Raw genomic sequence first — 24526 nt, forward strand, 5'->3', positions numbered from 1 at the left:
GGAAAAGAAATCAATATCATCTCAACTATCCGAATCGAGCACTTAACAGTGCTTACAGTACAGCTCAAAAATAGTTAAAAGGCCTTGAGAGTTAGTTTTACCACATGACTACATTCTTATAAAATGGCAGAGAATGACCTGTTTCAGAAATTGTATTGTATTGTGCTGAAGTCTGCTGTCTGCCCCACTCCAAGTAAGTGTACACAGTATACCCCAACAAACTCCCTGTATTAGACATGGCTGAAATGGATGAGATATACCGTATTAGGCAGCAAATGATTTTTTTTTTACCTTTGAAGTTGATGTGTTGGAAGCAGAAAAAATGGGCAAGCATAAGGATTTGAGTGACTTTAACAAAGGCCAAACTGTGATGGCTAGAACACTGGGTCAGAGCAAGTCCAAAACTGCAGTTCTTCCCAGGTGGGATGTTCCCGGTTTGCCGTAGGCAGGATCTACCAACAGTAATCCAAAGAAAGAAACCGGTGAACTGGTGACGGGGTTGGGTGGCCAAGGCTCACTGATGCATATGGTGAATAAAAGCTGGGCTGTGTAGTCTGTGTAATCCAATAGTTTAGATCAAACTGATGAAAAGATTAAAGCTGGTTGTGAAAGAAAGGTGTCGGAACGGTCACACAGTGCCTCATTTTTATGGTGGCCAAAGGGGTGACATGCTTAATATTAAGCAGGTGGTCATAATGTTATGGCTGATCTGTGTATTATACATTCCTTTATTCAAATACAGTTAATGTACAATATAATACAATATGGCTGTAGATGATTATTATTTTTTTTAGGTAACAAGTTTATTTTCTTTATTATGTGCAATTTACGCACTATGGAAAAAATAGAAAGAAAAAAAGTTGAAACTCTGAACATTTGACAGCAATCACATATCATTTATACATAACATACTTCCGGGGTCCTTCGGACCAATCAGAGGCCGTGATTCCCGCGCCCCGCCCACACGCTTTACCGGAGTGATCTGATGCGAATGTGTACTTGCTGTACAAAACACACCAGCAGCTGGACAGCGGGAGGAGAGTCGCCGGAGCAGCAAGGATGCTGTGACTCAAAGGTATTCTACTTTATTAAAAAAACATTTAAAAAAATACGATTAGTATCAAATTTCTGTGTGTATTTAAACACTGGTGACATTTATGAGCAGAGCAGGACGCTTCCCGGTGGCTCCTGTCGTCGGCGTTACCGTGTTAGCCGCCTAGCTAGCGGAAATTGAAAGGCGGCTTAGCATTTGTTTGTTCATGCTGAAATAACTGACAAGTGGCTCGGAATTTACTCAGATATAGTATTTCCGTTTTATTATTCAGTAGTTTTAAGAAGACCGTGTGTTTTAAAATGGTTGCTGGCTGTACACAAGGTGTGTAATAGCCAGGTAGCGACAAGTGCTGAATTGATACTAATGTACTACACAGTATGTTAAAGTAGTGCGAGTGTTCTAATGCAGGCCTACTGTGTAGTGCGGGAGTGCGCAAGGTACTGTAGTAATCACCTCCCAGGGTACTTAAAAGGTAAATAGCCTGATTGTAGCTTTGTGCTTCGTTTTTAACACACGGTCAGATACAAATACAACATACTAGCTGCTTAGGAATCAAAATTGAGCTGCTAGGTAATTAACATACAGAAAACATGTCGGAAATTAAGTCAAGTTTGTTGGTAAAGCCAGGTGACACTCATTACTTAATGCATGGGTGCGAATAATTGTGACATGCATTCATTTACTGTATATATCATTAATTTGTCTTCTGTACCGCTTCATCCTGTGTTCAGGGTAATTGGCGCTTAGAGCCCATACCAGGAGACATAGGGCACAAGGCGGAGTACACCCTGGACAAGGTGGCAGTTCATCGCAGGACACACACACACACACACACACACACACACACACACACGCGTATATTACAGGCAATTTGGGAGCGCCACTTAGAGGAAACCCACCGAGCACGGGAAGAACGTGCAAAATCCATACATACAGACACACACACACACACACACGCATACAGAGTCAGCCAAAAATGTATACACACATTAGTAAAAGAAAAACTTATTTTAATAACAAATGTATTATTATATGTAATACATTGATATTATAATACTATGATAATATTATTAATATTATACTACTTTTCATTTCCAGAAGTGTGTGTATATATATATATACACACACACACACACACACACGGTATATACACCGTGTATACAGTACGCATGTGTGTACCCTAATGATTTCACAATCATTATATGCCATTAACTTGCTGATTTTTATGCTTATTTTTATGTCCAAAAAACAAAGACACACAAACAAAAAAAAATCTAAGAAATTATATCGAACAGTTGTTTAACAGTTGTAAAAATGCATTTTATCTGAATATGCTGCAGAAAAGACCTTTACAGAAGATTAGGTTGATTGCCGTTCCCAAATTGGCCGTAGTGTGTGAATGAATGTGTGAGTGTATTTGCAATGGATTGGCCCCCTGCATTGTGTGTGCCCTACAATGGATTGGCACCTTGTCCAGGCTGTACCCTGCCTCGTGCCCTAAGCCTCCTAGGATAGGCTCCAGGCCCCCATTACCTGAAGACAGGATAAAGGGGTATAGAAGATGAGTGAGTGAGTGAGTGAGTTCAGATGTAAAACTACCATCATCTAGAAACTTCAGCTTTTGAGTTCTGAAAATTTTGAGGAAAAAGTAAAAAAAAAAAAAAAAAAAAATCAAATGTCAGAAATGTTTGTCTACCTGAAAGGGATTTCTGAGTGTTTTAAAGTAAATAAACATACTAGTGATATATAACATAACTAAAAAAAAAAAAACCTTTTAGTGATGTATGGCATAACCTCACTGAGGCAAGTGAGAAGAACCTCAGGCTTGTTTAAATTTTCAGGTGATGTGGTGGTCACGATTAGATAACAAGAAAAAAATAAACACAAACATAAGACATGTTATAGATTTAGTTTATTCAAAAGTCAGTAAACTAAAGTGTGCATATTTTTTTTAAATCTGCTTTTTATTAAAAAATCTTATTTCACCAGAGGTGCCAATAATTTTGGTGCCGACTGCGCTTGATAAATTGGCAGACGAGAGCCAGAGTGTTGCTAAGATGCCAGGATTTATATAATTTACATAAGCCTGTGATGTGGCTCGCTGATGACTACATTAGTGCGCCTTCGTCTCTTTCTGATTCACTGCACGTTCTCTGTACGCAGCAGGTCTCCACTCATGTGTTCATCTTATCATAGTCACATCAGTTCCTGTGAATTCAGTAGACTTAATCAGCCTCAAGGTTGTCCTTTTAAACCCTAACGTTTACCACGACTGAGTATTTCCTCAGCGAAAAGAGCTCTGGAGGAAATGGCTTTAGGAAATAATCTCCTTCCCTGGCACGATTCACTGGCTCTTAAGCACACAGCTGTCGAGTGTGACTCCATCAGTCGTGGGCTGTTGAGTTCTTTCAGTCTGTCAGAACTTAAATGTATTTTTAGAGCATAGCGTCGCTCGCAGTGAACTGCTCTGACTCGGCTCCATTAGGTCGTCACTTGGCTGTCAGCCCGAACCATGCAGATGGATCAGTGCTATTCTGACTGACAAAGCTGCTATATTCATTCATTAAAGGACTATGATGAGCATAGTGAAAAAGAGGCGCGAAATCATCTGGATGATTGTCACCATGGATCCGGAGTCTGCCTTGAGTATGTGATACCTGACATGTGGTGGGAATACATACAAGATAAGTTGCATAAACTTTTTGTCCTTTTGCGTTTCTTATCAGCAGTGGGAGTGGTGTCTGAGCCACGGTGTGGCCAAGGGGGACGATGCAGGGTTTGCGCTCCAGGTCGGACTCCGTGGCCGTACCCCTGAACTCGGCCGTGGAGACGGAGAAGGCGCAAGCGCTTCTGAAGACGTTCAGCACAGCATCTCTGCTGGCCAGCGCCGGGCTCGGAACATTCTGCATCCTAGCCGACGGCATTCTAAACTCGCCGTTTATCCAGCAGCACGCTTGGTTTAGGGCCGTACTGGACAACTCGGTCCATGCCGTGATCGCACTCTGGTCCTGGGCCATTGTCATTGGCTTGAGGAAGAAGAGCGACTTTTATGAAGTGTTGCTGGCCGGCTTCCTTGCCTCCGCCATTGACCTGGATCACTTCTACATGGCCAGATCACTGTCACTTAACGTAAGTGTTTTAACTCTTCAGAATGATTTAATTGTTTCCGACACATGGTCGTGTAATCCGCAGGTAAGGTTATTTGTGCATACGTATACAGTATGCAAGTTCTGTTAAAACTAAAGCACCTCTAAAAATCAGCTCAAACTTGTAGAAGTTACAAAGACTAAGCTTAAAATATTAATGGTGAACATTGCTTTTTTTTTACTGGTCGACCATGTGTTCATTCATTTGATATCATTTAAATTTAATACCAGCAGAACTGCGAAATCAAACATAATGTAATTAAACAAGTTTTAGACTTCTTTTATCACATGGTGTGGGACAGTTATTATAATCGGGTGAAATATGCTGCGAATGTAAAAGAAATTTGACCGAAGGTTTTATGAGCAATACAGTATGAGTCTGCTTTCTGGACAGAATGCTTGTTCGTTATTAAATTAGCATGCCGTCACATTGGCTAGTCGCTTCTCTGTTCAAACCAAAGAGAGGCAACACTGTAACTGGCACTTAACTGTGTTTTTTTTTCTTTGTTAATGGAAAACGTCTTTGAAGTACAGTTTAATGAATGTACTTTGAAGCTAGATAATCACTTTAAAGACATACAAGTATTTTCAGTTAACAGAAGGACATTTTTGTCAGCCAAGAACATAAATCTGAAACTTCACTGGGTGCCAGCTTACTAAAACTGGAGGCATATTTTCTCAGTCTCGAGTTGTCAAGTTTCAATTTAATGAAAAAAAAAATTATTATTTATCCCCGGGGACAGACAATTTAAGACATGCAGAGTAGTACAGAGAGACAAATATTTGTACATTAAGATGTTTAGTTAAAATGAGATGGGCCAACATCATTGCAAATAAAACAGTTGTAATGACAATAAATGTAATTAGTCCATTAGTGCAGAATAGGGCACTGGTGGCTCGGTGGTAGGTGTTTCGCCTGCCTTGCGAAAGGCCTGGGTTCGATTCCCAGCCAGTGCTCAAGCCCCCCAGCCACTGGATTCAGTGCCGAAGCCTGGATAAAATGGGAGGGTTGCGTCAAGAAGGGCATCCGGCGTAAAACCTGTGCCAAGTTGTTGTGCGGATCGGATATTCCGCTGTGGCGACCTCTTGCCGGGAGCAGCCGAAAACAGTCAACAGTCCATTAGTGCAGAACAACTGCAAGTCAACAACGGTATAAAATAACTGTAAATAAATATAAACTGTATAAATAGCTACTACAGCAAAAGAAGAGAAAGAAGGTTAAATAGATTGTGCAAAAAAAAAGTGAGAATATTATTGTGCAGTATGTAAACACTGGAACAAGCTGCCCAGTATCCTCTCAGATGTGTGTTGCTGGAGTGCATTACTTTCTGCCTTGACACATTTAGAATGTTTTGAGATGCTTTTCTGCTCAGCACTGTTGGTTCTATTCCAACAACATCCTGTATATTTTTACCACTTTGAGTAATATCTGATTTCACAGAGGAGAGAGGCAGCGCTGTCTGTAATGAAACTGACTAGTGACTCAAAATTTACATATTCAATAGTCATAGACTTCCCTAGCATTTTGTTATTTTTAAATTATAGTCGCTCGGCTCTCTTAGGCTCAGGATGTTTGTGTGATGACGTATTTTGTCTTTGTGTGTGACAGGCGGCTCTGAACCTGCCCCGGCGTCCTCCGCTGCACTGCTCCACCATGGTTCCGGTGCTTTGCTTCTCCCTGCGCCTGCTCATGTGGGCGTGCAGGCTGAAGGACTCGTGGTGTTCACTGCCCTGGCTGCTCTTCATCTCTCTGGCGTCGCACCACATACGAGACGGAGTCCGCCACGGCTTGTGGCTTTGGCCTTTCGCCAACACGCCACCGATCCCCTACTGGCTGTATGTCAGTATTACGGCCACGCTCCCCCACCTATGTTCTGTGCTCATGTACCTGACCGGCACCAGAGACATGATCTCCACTAAACACGGCGTGGCCATCGACGTCTGATCGGACAGCTTTGGTCTTCTCCAGGAAACTTTTGCACTGCGCTTGTGTGACCTGAACTTCTGGCGTTCGGAAGCACCTCAGTTACAGCTGCAAGTCCCTTCTTGTCCCTTTACGTAATTTAACCAGCTCATCAGGTGTCACTTTGCTATCAGGGTCTACTGACTGCTTTAATTGGAACTGTATATTTAGTCAATTTATTTATTCACAAGAGACAATAGAAAAGATGCTTTTTTTCTTTTCTTTTTTTTTTATTTTTAGAAAGCATCTTTTCTATACCGGGTTCACTTTTCTTCATCCTGTAATTGTTGTTCTTGCTTTGTTTTTAATTTATTTCAGGTACGACCAAATAGATGGAGAGAATGTGCTAGATGATGCTCTTTAAAGGCACATTTAAACCTGACCAAACCTGAAACCTACCCAATTTCCACTTTCATCCTGGTTGCTCTATGCTAAAACTAAAACGTTCGTTGGCAGCATTATCCTGTAACCCCAAGCCAAGCTTAGTCGTGTCTAGACTATATTTGTGGTAACGGCAAAATCTTGCGCCACAAGGATCCTTTAAATTCTCTCCCCGGTCCCAGAAAGTCCAAATATGCTGTAGTAATCATCATTCTGCATCAGTGATCAGATTCTACAAGTAACATTGATAACCTTCTGGCACGAACACATCGAGACATGCTCAGATCAGTAAGGCCGAGGCCGCACCACACACCTTTAGACATGATTTAAGTCTGAGTCAGTAAGCTAGAGTGACAAGTCGTGTAGGCTATGATCTTCATCTACTGCATTAAGTGCAGTATATGATCCAACATTGCAAGAAATCTGCGGAAGCCAGTCGTCGTTTAGTGTATTCTCACAGGCTTTTCAAAAAGAATTGGAAGATTGTGAAAGTCGTGTAATTTGACTTCAGCCCACAGGAGATATACAGGCTATAAGAATTTACAAGCTTTTGAGTAAGAAGAGCCTCTTGCTGTTCCAAGGTTAAAGAGAAGTGCAATGCAGCAAAGTTAAATGTACAGTTCACATTTTCCCCTTATTGACCATATATATGTAATGAGAGTCAACCCTTCCATTGCAATGGTTCTGTATACCTTCATGTCGGTTTTCTAGTTTTTCCTGAAGATCCAAATCCTTCTTCTTTCACTGAAAAGTGAAAAAGTGTTGTTATCCTACTCCCTGATCGTATGACTGCAGTTGCTCAGAAAAAAAAAAAAGGTTGGCTTGGCATCTTTGCACTTTCTGGTTAGTACCATTTGGTTGACTGAGCTCTAACATTGATTGTGGCAATGACTAAATTAGGAAATCCTAGTGAATTATATGTAGAGGTTAAAACAGGTACATGGACAGGTATTGGACAGCAGGCTATTTTTATCTACATCTGCTCAAAACATTCATTGAGAATTGTGATCTTATCTCTCAAATTTCGATTAAAAAAAACCTAATGTTTAGTTGTTTTACCAAAATTCATATTTAGGGTTTAATCCGAGACGAATGCTGAGACATCATTTAAAACAAAAAGATGCAAATGAATAACTCAGATTTTCTGTTCTTAGGACGTTGAGTGTTACTATCAATAAGAACTAGCTAGTGAGTCTACACTATTACTTTATTGAATAACTAATCAACATAAACAAAGCAAACCTTAAAGAAACTTGAATGAACCTCTGAAATGTCTGATTCATGTTACACTTGCTTCTTGTTCTCATTATGTTTGTTTCACCGAATTCCTTTGCTTTAAATCATGCAAAAATAATTTCTGTTCTGCTGGATAAAAAAAACAGGGCTGGACATTTCTGTATCATTGCTGTATCCTTTAAAGAAACACAAAAATTAAGACTTAAAGCAGTTGGTTTCCTTGGATTTGGACAGAAATAGACAGTGAACTAAAGGGATCACTAAGTTCATATTTTCTCCAGCAGGGGGCATTAGTGCACTACAAGTAGTTTTTGTCTTTTCATACTGTTATCTCGCCTGTGTGTATTTGTACAGATGGCCTGATTTTGCACTTTTTAATTTATGAATTGTGTAAATGTCATTTGTTATCTATTAATGTCATGTCATAATTTATTATTAATGAAGAAGTTGTGTTCTCCAGGAATAATCTTGAGCCGATCGCGGCACTCGCATGACTGCAGCCTATCAGGGCCATCATGTCAGGTGAACCAGAGATATGTGCATTTTTTTAATTTTATTTGTGAACACTGTGTGCCAGATTTGTTTCATGATTAAATTTAAGGAACATTTCAGTTGTTGAGATGTTGAGAGGGAAGGAACAAAAGGTGGGTTATTAGCTGCATTATCACAAGGAAGCCACTATACTTCATGTAAACTTTTAGCCTGACCTTTCTTTAACCCTGGATAGGAATTTGTGTACTGTAGACACCATTTCAGCACAATAATAACAATATGTTAACACGGGAAGAGTGACACTGCCAATCTTTCATGTAGTCAAGCACTTTGTGTGTTTCTAAAGCCTTTATTGACCTAGTTTGGTCAGATTGCTGCAGTGTTTATTCCTGTCTGCTGTTTGTAAATTAGGTTGATTGTTGGCTAGTGGGTAAACTTTTCCTGGCTCTAGTACAACCTGAGCGTAACGTGTAAGGTATTTCCTGTTCAGCTGGAGCCTGTCCTCTTGGGTTTGCTCCAAGCAGGTTAACAGTCTTTCTGAGAAAGGACCAAGATAAATGTAGGGATCGGTTGCCAAAGTTTTTAATGAGAAATTATTAATTCAGGTATAAGGCGGTTCAACAAACATAAAACTGGTTAGTAAAAATGTCTTAACATCACAAGACCTCTCTTTGTTAGCACCTGATAAATATAAACTTAATGTCTTTAAACAGGAAGAAGTATGAGAAGAATAATATCCAACAGCTCTCATATGAGAATTGTACAAGGAGATATACTGTATACATACTACAGTATATTGCCACTATATTGCGAATATACGTATTTGCTTGCATGCCTTCACATGCATATGAACTTAAGTAACATCCAATTTACATTTAGCCATTTGGCAAATGCTTTTATCCAAGTGCTTTGAAGTTTTCATTATTGGATAGATACTTATACTGGGTTTGCAGGCTTCCAATTCTTAATCCATAGGCTCTAATATGATGTTGGCCCACCCTTTACAGCTATGACAGCTTCAACTCTTCTGGGAAGGCTTTTTACAAGGTTTAGGAGCGAGGTCGGCTCTACGGGGGGTCTTGCTCCCTCAAATCAAAATTTTAAAATGTTAAAAAAGCACATGTTAATATCCTCACAAAATGAATATATTAAATATTGATAAAATGATCTGCGGTAGCTGTAAAATCAGCCGAAAAAGGGACACTACACAATACGGTATTAGATTTCCCTCAAGTCTCTGTCCCTCGGCTGTGTGTATTCATTCACAGGCTGCAGCGCGCACACACACTTCCCCTGAGCCCTCGGTAAACATCCAATCACCGTCTGTATGCAAATGAGTCAAGACGTAGCAAGAGTGGATTGGAGAGAAGAGAGCTGTTCATTTACTATACAAAAATATATTTAAAAAAAACATAATATGATCTGTTTTATAGCCCATCTGCTTTAACTTAGTTTTTTTTAATTATTATTATTATTATTTATAAGTCAACCTTTCAGTTTTGTAAATATTCTAGTTATAGTGTGTTAAGTCTTACTTTGGGTTAAACGTTTTTGAGAATTAGACCATCTTAGATAAATGTTATGTCGTTGATTGATAAAATCTGGATTAAGGATATTTTATTTTGTTTTATTTATTTAATTTTTATTTTTTCAGTTTCCCCCCAGAGGGATTGCCACCTTATTGTGGTTGGGGTTTGTGTGCCTCAGTGACCTTAAGATCTATACCAGCAGGAGCTTAGTCTTCAACTGGGACACCCAAGTTGGGCGGGTCTAAAGGTAGAGGCCTGCCGAAGTGCATTCCACTTCTCCAGGCTTCTGATGCAGCTAACAACACAATTCAGCAAGGACAATACTGTTACTATAAGCACAGAAAAAAAAAAACAGTGCTCGAACATGATGTGTACACTTGATGCCCTCTTCACTTTTCTGACTGCTCCCCCATATGGTGTGGTCTTGAACCTAACCTGTTTAGGAGGGTGTTTGTGGGAATTTTTCACCATTATTCCAGAAGCACATTTGTGAGGTCAGACACTGATGCTGAACATGAAGACCTGGCTCACAGTCTCCACTCCAATTCATCCCAAAGGTGTTGAGGTCAGGACTTACAAAATAAATAAAAATATTAATATTTTTCATACACCCTGAAAACCTGCAGAAATTGAGTAACATCCAATTCTTAGTCCATAGGGTGATGTTGGTCCAGTCATGTTCTTCCACATCAAATCCACTCATCCATGTCTGTGTGGACCTCGTTTCGTGCACTGGTGCGCAGTCATGTTGGAACAGAAAGGGGCCCCCCAAACTGTTTCCACAAAGTTGGGAGAATGAAATTGTCCAAAATGTCTTGGCATGTTAAAGCATCAAAGGTTTGATTCACTGAAAGTAAGGGGCCGAGACAAACTCTAGTTGCAACATGACTGTGCACCAGTGCACAAAGCAAAGTCCACACAGACATGGATGAGCGAGTTTGGTGTGGAAGAACATGACTGGACCAACATCACCCTATGGACTAAGAATTGGATGTTACTCAATTTCTGCAGGTTTTCAGGGTGTATAAAAAACATTAATATTTTTATTTATTTTGTACATACTTATCCTCTTTTATTAATTTCCTAAAAAAAAGTTCAATGTAATTGCATTTCACTACTGTTGTACTTGTATATAAAACACATTATATATATATATATATATATGTATATGTAGTTGGGAAAACCTGTCACATCCTCGTATTCAAAGTTAGTTTATCTATATTTTTATTAGTCTGGGAAATGTTCTTCCTCATGATTAGTTTGGCACACTGGATTCGTTTTATTTATGGTGGAAACTTTTTACGCTTGTACTAATTATTTCACGTCAGACTACTTTTATTTTCTGTCTCACCTGTCTGGGATCACTATCTTTTGTTTCTCATCATCCACCATCACGCTTTTCTTTTATCTGCAACTCTCCCAAATTTAACTTAATGTTTTAACACAAGAGCTTTAACTTAATTTTTTTAAAACAAGAAGCGAAAATTTTCAATAAAAACAAAAAATAGGCTGGAAATGTACAAAATGTAGAAAATCAAATAGAATTTAAATAAACAGTGAAGTATGAAAATACAGAAGTGTTCAAATATGGTGTGTGGGTATGACGACAGCAGTGTGTTTGAAACATGAGGTACGGTATAAAATGAAATGATGTGTGTGTTAAGAGCAATGTGATTGTCCTCCAAACCATTCATAGAACCTTTATTAGGAATCTTTATGCATCAGATATTTCCTTTTTAAGCATCTCTTTTACCCTGTACAGCATAAAAAGCTGTAAGTCCAGTGTGCATGCGACACATCTTCATTGGAAGACTCCTAAGGGACACTTAAACTCGGGCTTCACGTCAAGACTGTACTGTAGGTCCAGACTGGATTCCAGTTTTCTGTGACTCAGCTTTAGATCACGAAACTGTTAGTGTTGCTATTTCAAACTTAGTCTGTCATAATAAACAATCAGTAAACTATTAGACTTGTTGATCACCAAATCAGGATAATCCAGTATATTTCAGAATATATAGAAAGTAACAGAGAATTATCAAAACCTTTTTTTAATCTCAGTTTTCTCAGGGAACTACATCAGGTTAGTGGTAGCTAATCTGAAATTTGGTGGTAAAGCAAAAAAAAACAAAAAAAGTCTTTCAAGTAGCATTTGATTTATTGTGCATGAAGAATGTTTAAAACGTCAAGACCGCTGGTAGTGCTATTGTGAATCTGCTCAAGTGCGCAAGATGCATACCAAACAAGTCCTTTAAACAAAGTTTCATTTTATAGTTTCACTGTACAAGACAGTATACTGTAGCTTCAATCCACTATGTTCAAACAGAGCTAGCATGCCTGCTTACTAGCTAGCTAATACAGCTAAACCTAGCCTTTAGCTGTTAAGAAACACCCGGCTCCAAGAATTGGCTGTATACGAGTCATTTATTAACTTTTACAGTATATTTCCGGTCATGTTTTTCATACACCCTGAAAACCTGTTTATCAGCTCAGCTCAAAAAGTTGGCGAAGCTTAACGGTATTTTGTTCCCCAGACATTTCAGTGAAGTCCCGTTCCATGTGTTGTGATTAGCTTTTTTCCGAAGACTTTTCCATTTTAAAAAGTTTCATTTTAGCTTGAGCACTGATGCTGGAGAAAAATGCAATAAATATCTACTTACAGAGAACGGTGCAATAAAAACAAAATGTGGCATTTGAAGCGGCTGAACAAATCCATATAAGCGATTCGTTAGTGTAGAAATAATTCACTAGAAATGGTGCATTTTTAAAAATATTTTCATGCAGCCAAAACTAACATCAGACCTGTCGTTATAGAAAATGAATCAGCACCTCAGCACTTCATTTTCCACTCACTCACTCACCGTCTATACCGCTTTACCTGTATTCAGGGTGCCAATCCATCGCAGGGCACACATACACACACTCATTCACACACTACGGGCAATTTGGGAATGCCAATTATGCTAATCTACATGTCTTTGGACTGTAGGAGGAAACCGGAGTACCTGAAGGAAAACCACCAAGCACAGGGAGAACATGCAAACTCCATGCACACAGAGCCGGGAATCGAGCCTGGCCGGGAATCGAACCCGGACGGCGTGCAAGGCGACAGTACCAACCACTACACCACCGTGCTGCCCACTTCATATTCCAACTCTGCTATGAACCAGATTTCACACAGTTCTACAGTTACAGTTATAGTACAAATAACACGTTTACTACAAAGGGAACCAAACTGTGATAAAATAACTTTTATTTCACAAGAATATGAACAGAGGAGTAATAAACCAGCTTATATTGTACACAAAAGCAGAATATACTATACATACATTTCTCGTTATCTTTCTTTTCACCATCATCATGCATTAAACAGGTCGGTACACACGCACACACCAAAACAAAAAAAAAAGAAAAGAAAAAAAAAAAACACAAGCGACAAAACGTTAAAGGTGACAACACTAAGGACAGTTTATGTGAGAATATGAACTGAAATGATTTGACACAACTCATCCGAAAGCGTCCTGAAATGCTCTTTCACTCTAATATTATTATTTTTATTATTATTATTATTTCTATTATTATCATCATTATTATTTTTCGATATTTTTTTAGATAGGCAGAGCGGCACCTCCGCAACAAAACAGCATCAGACGCCAGATGATCTAAAGTCATGCTTCAAATCAAGTCAAAACATGCATGCAGTTTCAGGGTCCTGATTCATTTGGAGAGTGAGAGATAAGCCACATTCTTCTTGTTCCAGCTGTGTTTTATTTTTAGGTCACATCCAGAGACATCACACAATGTCAGATTGCACCTTGTAGAACTAATGCACACCAAAGTCATAGATAAGAGCGACTGCTCTTAATGCGTCAGTAGGGTTAGTATAACGCGCGTTATATCAGGATTATCGAGGCGACAGCAGATTTTATTAGTGGATACTTTTTCCTTTTACTCCACTACATCCTACAACAAATATTTGTACTTTCTACTTCACTACATTTTTGCCTGGTGTTGCGTTACATAACCAGAGTGGTGTGCAGATTTTTTCACGCGGTATTTACTGACTACTATGCACAATTGCATGATCTGCCTTCCCGCCGCGGCATGTAGCAGGTGTTTGAAAGCAATAGTCGAGGTGGTTTCAGGCAGCAACTATGCAGCAACTCCACAGTCCGCCGGCCTCTGCCAGTCATTTATATCAGTTGTATCTTTCTAACATTATACTAAACACAAGACGGTTGTGAATATATCACCACTGCATTTACTGCTGTCTGACGTCCAGCCAAAATATCAGCGATATTATGCAGAATATTTCCTCATTCCTCTTCAAATTGATTCCTTCCCTATGTGTCTGACTCACACAACTATTTTCCTCAACATGTGTAGATACGTAATCTGTACAGTACTAAACAAGAGGACTAAACAAGGCACTACAGAGTTCTAAATATTCCAAAAGCACCAACTGATGAAGGATATAATGATGCCTCACTATCGTATGTTAGATTTAAAATGCATTAATTTAATCCCAAAGCAATTTCACGTCCTTGTTTCCTAACGTCCCCAACTCCTCGATCAGACGTTTCGCTCCCCTACTAATCGAAATAAATTTAAAGCACCATCATTAACATGGCGTGTGATTAACACTACACTACATACAAGGTATGATCACTCCTGATTAAGTATCACCTGACTTCTCATTCAGTTCATCTACCTCACAGAAAATAGTGGCTCAGTGGTTAAGGTTCAGAATAGTGGGAGTTCAAATCCCAGTGCTGCTCCATCATGGGCTCCTAAACAGGCTGCGACATGCGAAGAAAGAGTATTGTAGTTGTTAATTTGCTTTAAATACGGCTCTGACGGTCGTGATGGCTGTAATTCAAATCCTCGGTTTATGTTAACACACCGCCTCTAAGATAATACTGTTTTTATAAGGATTTGTGATGGCTATGGAACACAGTTCAAATCTAAGAAACACATTTATTACAACATGTTAAACAAAAAAAAAAATACGTGGTGAACAGTACGAGTAGGTCAGAGTGCTTTATCCTTTATGGCTTTTTCGGTTACAAGACAAGGTTTTTTTTTTTCTTATTAGACTTCATTTTTACAGCTGTTCTAGTGCAAGTGCTTTTGTAGACGTTTCCATGGTATTTAACGTGACCACAGATTAAAATGTATAATGTATGAATCGTCATTCCTCGTTTCTGAAACAATAAGTTTCATCCATGACGGTCAAGGAAAATAATGAACTTTATTATTTTCCTATAATGTCCTGTCCTGTAGTTTCTTTCTTAGTGTCACTTTTGCATCTCAGTGTTTTTCATGGAATTTCTTTGCACAAGACTGAACATAGGAAGCACCTGTGCATTTACATTTTCCCATTTGCATGAGGCTTCTATCCAAAGCGACTTACAAGCGAGTCAGTGTAACCTCAATGTACAAGCCTTCTCTGGATTTTCTGTCTTTAATTAAGGATTTAAATCAATTCCAGAGAAATTTACAATATAGAGGAGAACTGAAGCATTTTTTTTTAAAGACATCAGGAACTGAAACTCGCCACATTCTCATTGATAACTTTAACCACTGAGCCACTGTTGCCTTAGACAATGTTTCTGCACCATGGTGTTTAAAGCAAATAACGCCAACATAATTCACTGGAGTGAATGAAAAAAAAAAAAAAAAACACCCCGCCAGACAGCTTGCGTCCTTTCTAACGCCTTATGTTAACATGTTGTTTAAAGCCCTGATTAGGAGATAAAACACACACTTAACATCGTAAACCAAGATTTTTTCGGAAAAAAAAGATTCAGTCACATATCGTGATTCTTTAGTATGACAATTCACACTGACTCCAAAATTTAGTTTTTTAAATGTATATATATATATATATATATATATATATATATGTGTGTGTGTGTGTGTATATATAGATAATGTGTTGCATTTGAAGTGGTGAAATGTTGCTGTTACTCTATAAACCTACAGGTGGTGCACTCTAAACTAGTCCCATATCACAGCACCGTGTGTTAGGAGCAAATTATTTGCAAAGTTTAGAATTCGAATAAAATCTGAATAAATTTTTTTTTAATCCATATTGAATCTGGATATTTATAGAATCGCGATATAAATCAAATCGGCACCTAGGTATCGTGATAATATCATTCATATATCGGGAGCTCCCTGATGATTCCCGTCCCCAATAGAAAATATTTCTTTCGATACAGCACAATCTTGAATTTGTACAGATTAAACAATATTTGTGCTTGTTACAGATACACATATAAGAAGCAACACCGGAAAGCACACATGCGTGAGTTTAAGCTTTATGACACTGGAAACGGTAAAAAAAAACAACAAAAAAAAACATCCATATATTTGATAGAAAATATTTTGTACAATAACAACTAACATAAAACTATATTATTAAAACTGTTAAAGATAAGCTTTAATACAGACTCAATATCAGGAATATACATTAGCTTGAAAATAGATTTCGGAAGGTCTTTTTATTTTATTTATTTATTTATTTTTTTGCTTTAAAGGCTTGGTAGGAGAATAACCAGTCAGGAACTGCTGTGAACGTTTTGGCATCCTGTGTGAATAAAGCTAGTGCGCTTGAGTTAAGGCAAACAAGGATTCAGGCCAAAGTAGTAGTGTGTGTGTGAGTGTATTTTAAATGAGAACACCCTTACAAAATCTTACACTGCACTAATGGACTATTGTGCGATGGATATTAAAAACTGAGATACATGGATTGACCCAGTGTTCACATCAACAGACTCTAATGTGGTTAACTGTATGATATTACATGCGTCTTGTGCGAGCGTTTATTTAATTTTTGCACGGTCTTGTCAGTGTTTTCAGATACCTGGTTCTGAAACGTTCCCCTGTTGCCCTTTACCCTGCAGAGTACTTGTATAAACCACCAGACTGGGCTGGTTTTATTCTTGCAGAGCAGCAGGCAGTGAAATTCTGATGCATTCATACCGAATAAAAACCGTCATCAAATGTTGGCAGGGTTTTCTTTCTCTGGGAATTGAACCTACTCGCAAGTACAATTAAAAGATTAACAGCTCTTGCTTATTCCAGGCATCCAGGCTACAGACATAATCCTTTTAAAAACCAAAGGAATATGCAAATAAAACTTGCACTTGTGAGTAGGCTACTGAAATCCAGAGAACTTCCACACCGAACCTACTGGAACCGGTTCTACAGTAAGTCCTGGCCGGGTTACCGTTTCAGAAGTAATTTGCATTTGAGTAGTCGAATGTAAATTTAAATGACTAGTTGCTGAGGCGGGAATCGTGCTTCTATGGAAATGGTCACTCTGAACACAAGCTAGCCAAGATACACTGCAACCTATTCGGATGCCTTTTTATGCACATTAAACGCTCATCAGCATCCACGCAAACCACCAGCAGAAATCCAGCTTCGTAGATCGTCATGGTTACTAGTGAAACCAATAAGAAAATGAACAATATTGAAATGTACAGAACAGTACAGAGACTCATTAGAAACTTGCTGCTGGTTTTGCCCTGGCTGTGGTTATGTCCTGAGTGGGTGTGTTAATAATACAAGGCCAAGTAGTTATATGTTCACTTTCTGTTTCCACACTCGGTGAAAACTCATTTTCACTTTTCCCAAAACAGTTATATAATCGATGTTGAGGTAAGTAAAGAAGAAGAAGAAAAAAACCCCACTATTAACTACATTGATTCAGAGCGCCGATATTGGTGTGTGGTCTTGTAGGATGCCAACTTACTGTCTCAGCGGTCTAGAAGACGGTTATTATTGGCCCTGCCTACAACCCTTATACGAGAGGTGGGTTTTTACTGCTGAAGCCGAGGTTATATTTAGTTATAAGGCAACGTTGGGTTCAATAATCAAGCACAGGATTAATTTGCAGATGCTTCAACCGGGTTTAAAAAAAACAAACAAACAAAAAAAAAAACAAGGACTTAAAGGCTGAAGAAATGAAGCGACGCAGAAATCTTCATCTCAATGTGAACAGAATACAAACTCCTTGAAATGCTCAGCTTTGCTCAGTCAGCTGTCTGCAAAACATCTCCTGTCCGCGTGTAGCAGCTATGTTCAGGTGCGGGAGCTCCGTCCCTTGCATTGAAATGTAGAGAATGTCGACTGTATTCTTAATGCCCAAGACACGGCCCGCGACTGGTTAAACAACCGCGCTTCTCTTTTTTTCATTTTTTTTTTCTTCACAGCGTTCCAAGTGTCACTGCAGCCAAATGGCACGAGTCTGCATGGAAAAGCTGAAGCGACGGATAAGTGCAGATGCATTGAGTTAAAAAAAAAAAAAAAAAAAAACCTGCTGGGGTTCATGGTCCAAAGCTGGCAAAAAAATCTGCGTTGCACGTCAAACAATGAAAGCCAGTAACTGTTCTTTGTTAAGTTGTGCTACATTGGAAGGGGGGGTTTCACAGTTTATGGGATTTAGAACTCCACTGAAAGGAGCCAATTCCCCAAGCAGCGGCAGGAGAGAAGTGAAACTGCGGGCGATGTAGTGTGGGTTTTAGCGCTGCAGTGGCAGTGGCCATGACTCCCTATGATGAAGCCCTATGAGGGCTGAAAAAGACGAGGCCAACCTGAAAATCTGCAGACGAGAGAAAGAAAAAAACAGATTGGACTGAATTAATTCATTCATTCATTAGGAAGGATTCGTATTTATTTAAGTGCATGACAGGAATTACAGATTAATAAATGTTAATACATTAAGTAAGATTTTTCAGACTCTCTCTAAAAAAAAAAAAGCTGCAGCTACGCTCAAAATTAATTAATTAATAGCTTGTTTTTTTTATCCTCTTGAGACCCAAATGTACTTATATGGAATGAACTTCTAATATAAATATACCAAATGTACATGAAACGTTTTTAAACCCTGTTCGGTATAAGTCTTTTGCCAAATTTCTTAATTAAGACATTGATTAAGCTCATAGTTATCAGGTGCTCATAAATATAAATAGTGAGGAGAGAGAGAGAGAGAGAGAGAAGGAAAAAAAAGGAAAATCCAGGTCGCACCAGATCAAGGCAAAAAATGTGCGCAACGAACATTCTGGCCTTGATAACGCATAAGAAAGACACAATACAGACTGCAAAGTAACAGTTAATTGGTCTTCCGACATGTTTAACACCATTATATCATCTTGATGACGCAAAAGATCATGCTCATGCAACTCACTTTAGATTAGCAAGGACTTCATCTTCACCATTGAGGTTAGTTCCTGTTTTGTCACGTTGCCCTGCCTCCTGTTCCTCGCACTACAAACAAAGCAGAACAAAGGGAAATCTATTTAAAGTAAAATGTAATGACAGAATGTCAAACAAATGTAGAGACGAGTGATGGAGCCACTTGTCTGGAATAATGGTGGTACTGTATACATTACAGCAAACATTTTAGGTCAGGCAAGCCCTTCTACAACTCGAGGAAACCTGGGCTATGCAGAAACAGATGTTTTAAGGTGAAGAGAAAAACAAGGTTTTGAATTGTGGGGAAAAAGTAGATCAGCCACTTGTCCTGGGGGCAAATTCCCCAGCTCTCTCTCTCTCTCGTGTGTGTTTTAGTGAGAGAGAGAATTTATCTGTGCACGCTACAAGCAAATAACAATTAATCCAACTAGTGAGTTGAGCCAGGCAATGCTTATCCCTGTTAATACATGGGAAGTTTGCTGATGTTCAGTCAACAGACTATTTAATCAATAGATTGCAGTGCATGCAAACCTAGATACCCACTTCAAACATTTTATTTTATTCACTCACTCATTGTCTATACCGCTTTATTCTGTATTCAGGGTCACAGGGACCTGGAGACTTTGGGCACGAGGCGGGGTACACCCTGAACAGGGTGCCAATCCATCGCAGGGCGCACACACACACATACACATTCACACACCCATTCACACACTACGGGTAATTTGGGAACGCCAATCAGCCTACACGTCTTTGGACTGTGGGAGGAAACCATAGAGCTGGCACGAATATATGGGAATGGTATTCACCTTCCAGAACCATTTTTGGTTTTCGATTAAAATTGCAATTCTACGAGTATCACGATTTTATAAATATCCCGATTCAATTTTAAATTTTTACTCTGATCTTATCACAATTTTTCTACCTTTAAAAAAGTTTAAAGATTGATTAAACGTAGCCCGTTCCTTATAACATTTAATTTATAACAAGTTTTCTTACTTAAAAACCAAGTGTAGCATTTAATCAATACAAACTTCAAATACGAGAGTTTGACACTTAAGGACCACCTCCAGCTGGATTCTGCTTCATGATGGTTTGGATGTACACATGCTGCTCCTAAGCTTTTAGTGATCCAGACTCCTCTCTATCCTCTGCACCTGCTGACTCGTCCCTGTGCTGAAGTGGACTTCATGATAACTTGGATAACCTCTGTTATACTGACCCTCAGCAGCCCAACACACTCGATGTCGTTATATAATTCCTGTTATCTGTTATCACCCAAATGAGGATGGGTCCCTAGATGAGTCCGGTTCCTCTCAAGATTTCTTTCTACTGCCATCTTAGGGAGTTTTTCCTTGCCACCGTTGCCCTTGGCTTGCTCATCAGGGACAATCTCACAATCTCAGTATTATCTAAACATATTTTTTTCTCACTCAATTAATTTTTTTATTTTTCATTTTGTGAAGCTGCATTAAGACAATGGCCATTGTTAAAAGCGCTATATAAATAAAATTGAGTTGAACTGAATTGAACTTAACTGAGCAGCATGTAGGTCTGTGATCCAGCATATTTATTATTTCTAAACAAACATAGTGAATAATTCACTCCTAACATACGTGTAAATAGTTTAGAATGTGGGATTATAAATAAACAATGACGTTTTCTCGCCTCAAATGCCTCCAAAGTCCCAAACCTCAACAGTGAGCGCACGGGTTGAGTGTGCGGCTTCTCACACAGGATCGAACACACGCTTAAGCTCCAAATAGCGCTCACTGTGTTTTGAGACTGGTATAAGTAAGTGTTTGTAATGAGTGAATTTGAGACTAATTCGCCCACAGAGTTTGGAGACAAAGGCCGATCGGATGCTTTTAACGCATGCACTTAGAAAAAGGTATCACCATAAAAATGTGTTTCTTTTGCACCACTCTGAAGGTTGTGTGTGCGCTAGAGAACCATTTATCTCTGAGCCTGATCGACTGATCAGCGGCCACGGCCCATTAAACTGAAAACCAGCAAATTCTGGTCACTGATCACCCGGTTCACCTCCGTTATAAACATAACAGATTTTTTAAATTGTTTTGTTAAATAAAAATTTAGTAGGTGTTTTGTGTGTCTCTGCAAAAATAATCTTATTAGTAATCACAGCTCCTTTGTTTTACTCCCGAGATTAAGTCTGTATAGTGTTTTAGCGTTACCAGCTCCACCTCTAATCCACCGATACTTCTCGAAACTGCCAGCTTTCATTAGGCACCAAAAAACACCATAAATACTGCATGATCTCTGCTACTCATCCCACGATTAATGGAAATTTTTTTGTGGCGAACAAGTGCGTGCCAGCTAGCTCAGGGAAAGCTGCAGAGTTCTCACAGACACGCTCCTTCTGCAGGAAGGTCACTGGCTTTCAGCCATTTACGTTCACCAGATGAGAAACTCCCACACGACATGTCTGCGTTCTGATTTGTTTTGAAACACAGCATGAGTTACAAGTAAAGATTTTAGGCAAAATACAAAACTGCTTTAAAATACATATTGTTTTAAAGTTTAATTTGTTTGTGCTCCAACAGCACAAGTTTAAATCACACTCAACCGTTCAAGTTCTCATGCGGCATAAGAAACGCGCTCAATAACTCAAGTGTAAAAAAAAAAAAAAAGAAAAACGCACTCACCATAGTAGGGCTGTGATCGTAACCATCACCACCGCCATTACTGCTATCAACAGGCCCAGGATGATCAAAGCCTGACTTCCATTCTCATCTATAGATGACTCTGAGAAACCGATAACAAAAACAATAACAGTTATAATCATTACTTAAAATGGACAAAACTGTTTAATCTCTACTTTTTATTACTTTATTATGAAACTAGATTTTGTTCATGTGGAATTTAATTGCACATTCATAAGCATGTATTAAAAAATGTACAGCACAATTTAAGATGAACTAGTCGATTTTTTAATGATATAAGGGCTTTTTTTTGTTTACCTTTTAAAGGAGTACATATTAATTATAATTCGTTCAGGTTTTTTTTACGTGATACGTGCACCAACAAACAGGCGGAGAAAAATTCCAAAAACCATCTTGATGTGCTCTATTACTCCTTTTTACGTCCGCCCAAATTATTTACTTCATAAATATCTTTAATGTACAGACACACCAACATTAATTTTTTTGATAAAACATGTCAAAGCACTGTGTGACTGCAGAGGATTTCGTAACCATACAAATGTTGTTGATTGTTTTCCAATAACCAAGTCTGACAATTTTTCCAACTGTAACCATTTACAACAGGTACAATGTTTAGCAACTCAAGAATGTAACATCATACTTCCTTTTTCACCCTACATTTAATGTTGAGTGTTCCTGTTATCACTTAAGTTTTAGCAGGGAAAAGGTTTTTCATTTTTAGTCTTTAAACTTTACTAAAGGAGGGTCGCCAAGTGGTGCAGTGGCAAAGTGCTCGCCCTGTCACCCGGAGATCGAGTTTCCCGGGTGATGCTGCAAACTCTCGCAGCCGGAGAGCTGACTGGTAGTGATGGGTCGTTCATGAACGATTAGTTTTTTTTGAACGAATCTTTAATGTGACTCACAAGAACAAGTCGTTTCGGAGAGTGATTCGTTCATTTTCTACTGGGCTACTTCTACTACTAGAAAATAAACTTCACTAAATAAATGAATAAGTATTTCTTAGTTAAATTAATAAAATATTTAGTGTTTACATGGAGAGGGTGTTGTACAAGTCCCTGTACATTAGTTTTTACTACAGAAACCACAACGTACAAGCGATGTTCAAGTCAAAAAACAGACCACAGTTATGAGAGTTTAAAAAAAAAAAAAAAATCCATTTATTTCTCTATATAATCAAATCCCCTGCTACACTGAAGCACTCATCCCAGTGCTTGGAATCCATCAAGGAAGAACGTCTTCTCAGTCCACCGGAGCCAAGATCAGACCACCTGCTTCATGTCTGAAACCCTGTCCTCAGAGGAACTCCTTTAACACCTCAAACAAATGAGGAAACGACTTGGAGGAAGGTCAGGACTGTACATGGGACGAGGCGATAACTCCCAGTCGGGTTCTTGTAATGCGCAAGTGGTGTGAGTGAATAATTGTGTGTACAGTTCCCACAGACATGTGTCTCTTATGCAAGTTGGAGACAAGACATGTTCCATCGAGCGACTGCAATGGGCTCCGAGCCACCCCGTCATTCAGAGCCACATGGCATTCGTTAAAATGTTTAAACAATGATTTAAAGTTTTACTTCAGCTCATAGTCTCATCACTGTACTGTGCTTGAAGTCTTCCTTCTTTAAATGCTAGACAGTTTTATAGCTTTATTCATAAGAAATTTCATCACAAGTCCCAGTTTGACTGGAACGCCCCTTTAAACACTTAAAACTGCTCTTATGGAAAATTACTCAGCAACTGACTGACTCAAGAATTCAACAGTGCTGTGGTGTACAGTAGTTACTCATTAATAGTCCAGATAGAGTCCAATACTACAGTACAAGAGCCAATGTCTGTGCCTGTAAACAAAGGTGTAAAATTCAGTGTTCCCTAGTGCACCAATCCCACAAGTCTTCTCAGACAAGATCTGCATTCTGATTGGCGAGCTCTCTTGTAACTCTACGAGCAATGCTGTGCGCGCTAGCTGAAGAAGAACACTTGAAATCTGGAAACGATTAGCCCATTAAGGCAGAGTGAGTCACAGCGGCGCCTGCCACATGGCCCGCTTTACGAAGCCCCGATCTGTGCCGTGATTGGTGCGCGATATGAGTAAGTGAAGAGTAAAGCCAGCCTCCAAAACACCAAAGGCCTGACACATCTGGATAAAACCTAAAAAAGCATCTGGATGAGATCTCAAAGACATCTAACAACGCGTGTTCGATCTCAGCTCAACTTGTGCTCTCTTCTACTGCCAAATCCTCAAGCCTTTCATGGATGGAAAAAAAAAAAAAAGAGATCGGTCCAAGGAAGAAGAAGAAAAAAAAAAGTGAGTATGTACAGTACTTTGGCTTTTCTCTGGACCGGTCTCTGTTATGATAATAATAAATAAATAAAATAATAAATGCCAATAAGTTACCTTTAGAATTCTCTGTTGCCTTCACTGGAAACGTGGAAGGGAAGATTGGCTCAAAAAGTTCTGTGGTGGTTTCAGGTATCATGGAAGGATCTGAAAAGGAAAAAGAAAAAGAAAAAAACATAGCATTGTATTTGTGTACAAGAGCTGTACGTTTATATAAATGTGTGTGTGTTCGTCCTGCTGTAGGTTTCAGTCACATGATGAGACGTGGTCGAGATTCTCAGACGACACACAAGCACCGCATTTGCCTCCCAAAACAGCTATCAGATTGATTCCCCGCTGTACTTTACACGAGTTACAAAAGCAGTTATGACTTTGAGGAGGTAGGAATGTATTACAAATTATAAAAAAAAAAAAAAAAAAAAAAAAAGGCTAATGATCTGTTCCTGTTACTATCATCCGCTATTATTTTAACCAAACAATTTACCACGTAATTGGCAGCAACG

The 24526-nt window shown here is 39.0% G+C and overlaps 2 protein-coding genes across 2 annotated transcripts in view; one reads left to right on the forward strand and one right to left on the reverse strand.

Moving 5' to 3' along the window:
* Positions 1 to 983: 983 nt before the first annotated feature.
* tmem267 (transmembrane protein 267) lies at positions 984 to 8195 on the forward strand. The gene is made up of 3 exons (XM_053515579.1): positions 984 to 1075; positions 3781 to 4183; positions 5810 to 8195. The coding sequence occupies exons 2-3, from the start codon at positions 3824 to 3826 to the stop codon at positions 6143 to 6145; spliced, it is 696 nt and encodes a 231-aa protein (XP_053371554.1). The 5' UTR covers positions 984 to 1075; positions 3781 to 3823; the 3' UTR covers positions 6146 to 8195.
* A 4839-nt stretch (positions 8196 to 13034) lies between these two features.
* il11ra (interleukin 11 receptor, alpha) overlaps positions 13035 to 24526 on the reverse strand; it is a 42739-nt gene continuing 31247 nt past the window's right edge. Inside the window, exons 9-12 of the mRNA XM_053516194.1 lie at positions 24081 to 24170; positions 21669 to 21768; positions 18995 to 19074; positions 13035 to 18409 (exon numbers count right to left, since the gene is read on the reverse strand). Of these exons, the coding sequence (XP_053372169.1) occupies positions 18996 to 19074; positions 21669 to 21768; positions 24081 to 24170 (269 nt within the window). The 3' untranslated portion in view covers positions 13035 to 18409; position 18995. The remainder of the gene's footprint in view (positions 18410 to 18994; positions 19075 to 21668; positions 21769 to 24080; positions 24171 to 24526) is intronic.

Source organism: Clarias gariepinus, chromosome 17 (genome assembly GCF_024256425.1).
Source record: "Clarias gariepinus isolate MV-2021 ecotype Netherlands chromosome 17, CGAR_prim_01v2, whole genome shotgun sequence".
Classification (NCBI taxonomy): domain Eukaryota; kingdom Metazoa; phylum Chordata; class Actinopteri; order Siluriformes; family Clariidae; genus Clarias; species Clarias gariepinus.

Bases quoted from the DNA above. Each gene is read 5' to 3' on its own strand.
- tmem267 (XM_053515579.1), top strand. From the start codon at position 3,824: ATGCAGGGTTTGCGCTCCAGGTCGGACTCCGTGGCCGTACCCCTGAAC. The intron at 4,184-5,809 runs GTAAGTGTTTTA...TGTGTGTGACAG, and splicing joins CCAGATCACTGTCACTTAAC to GCGGCTCTGAACCTGCCCCG.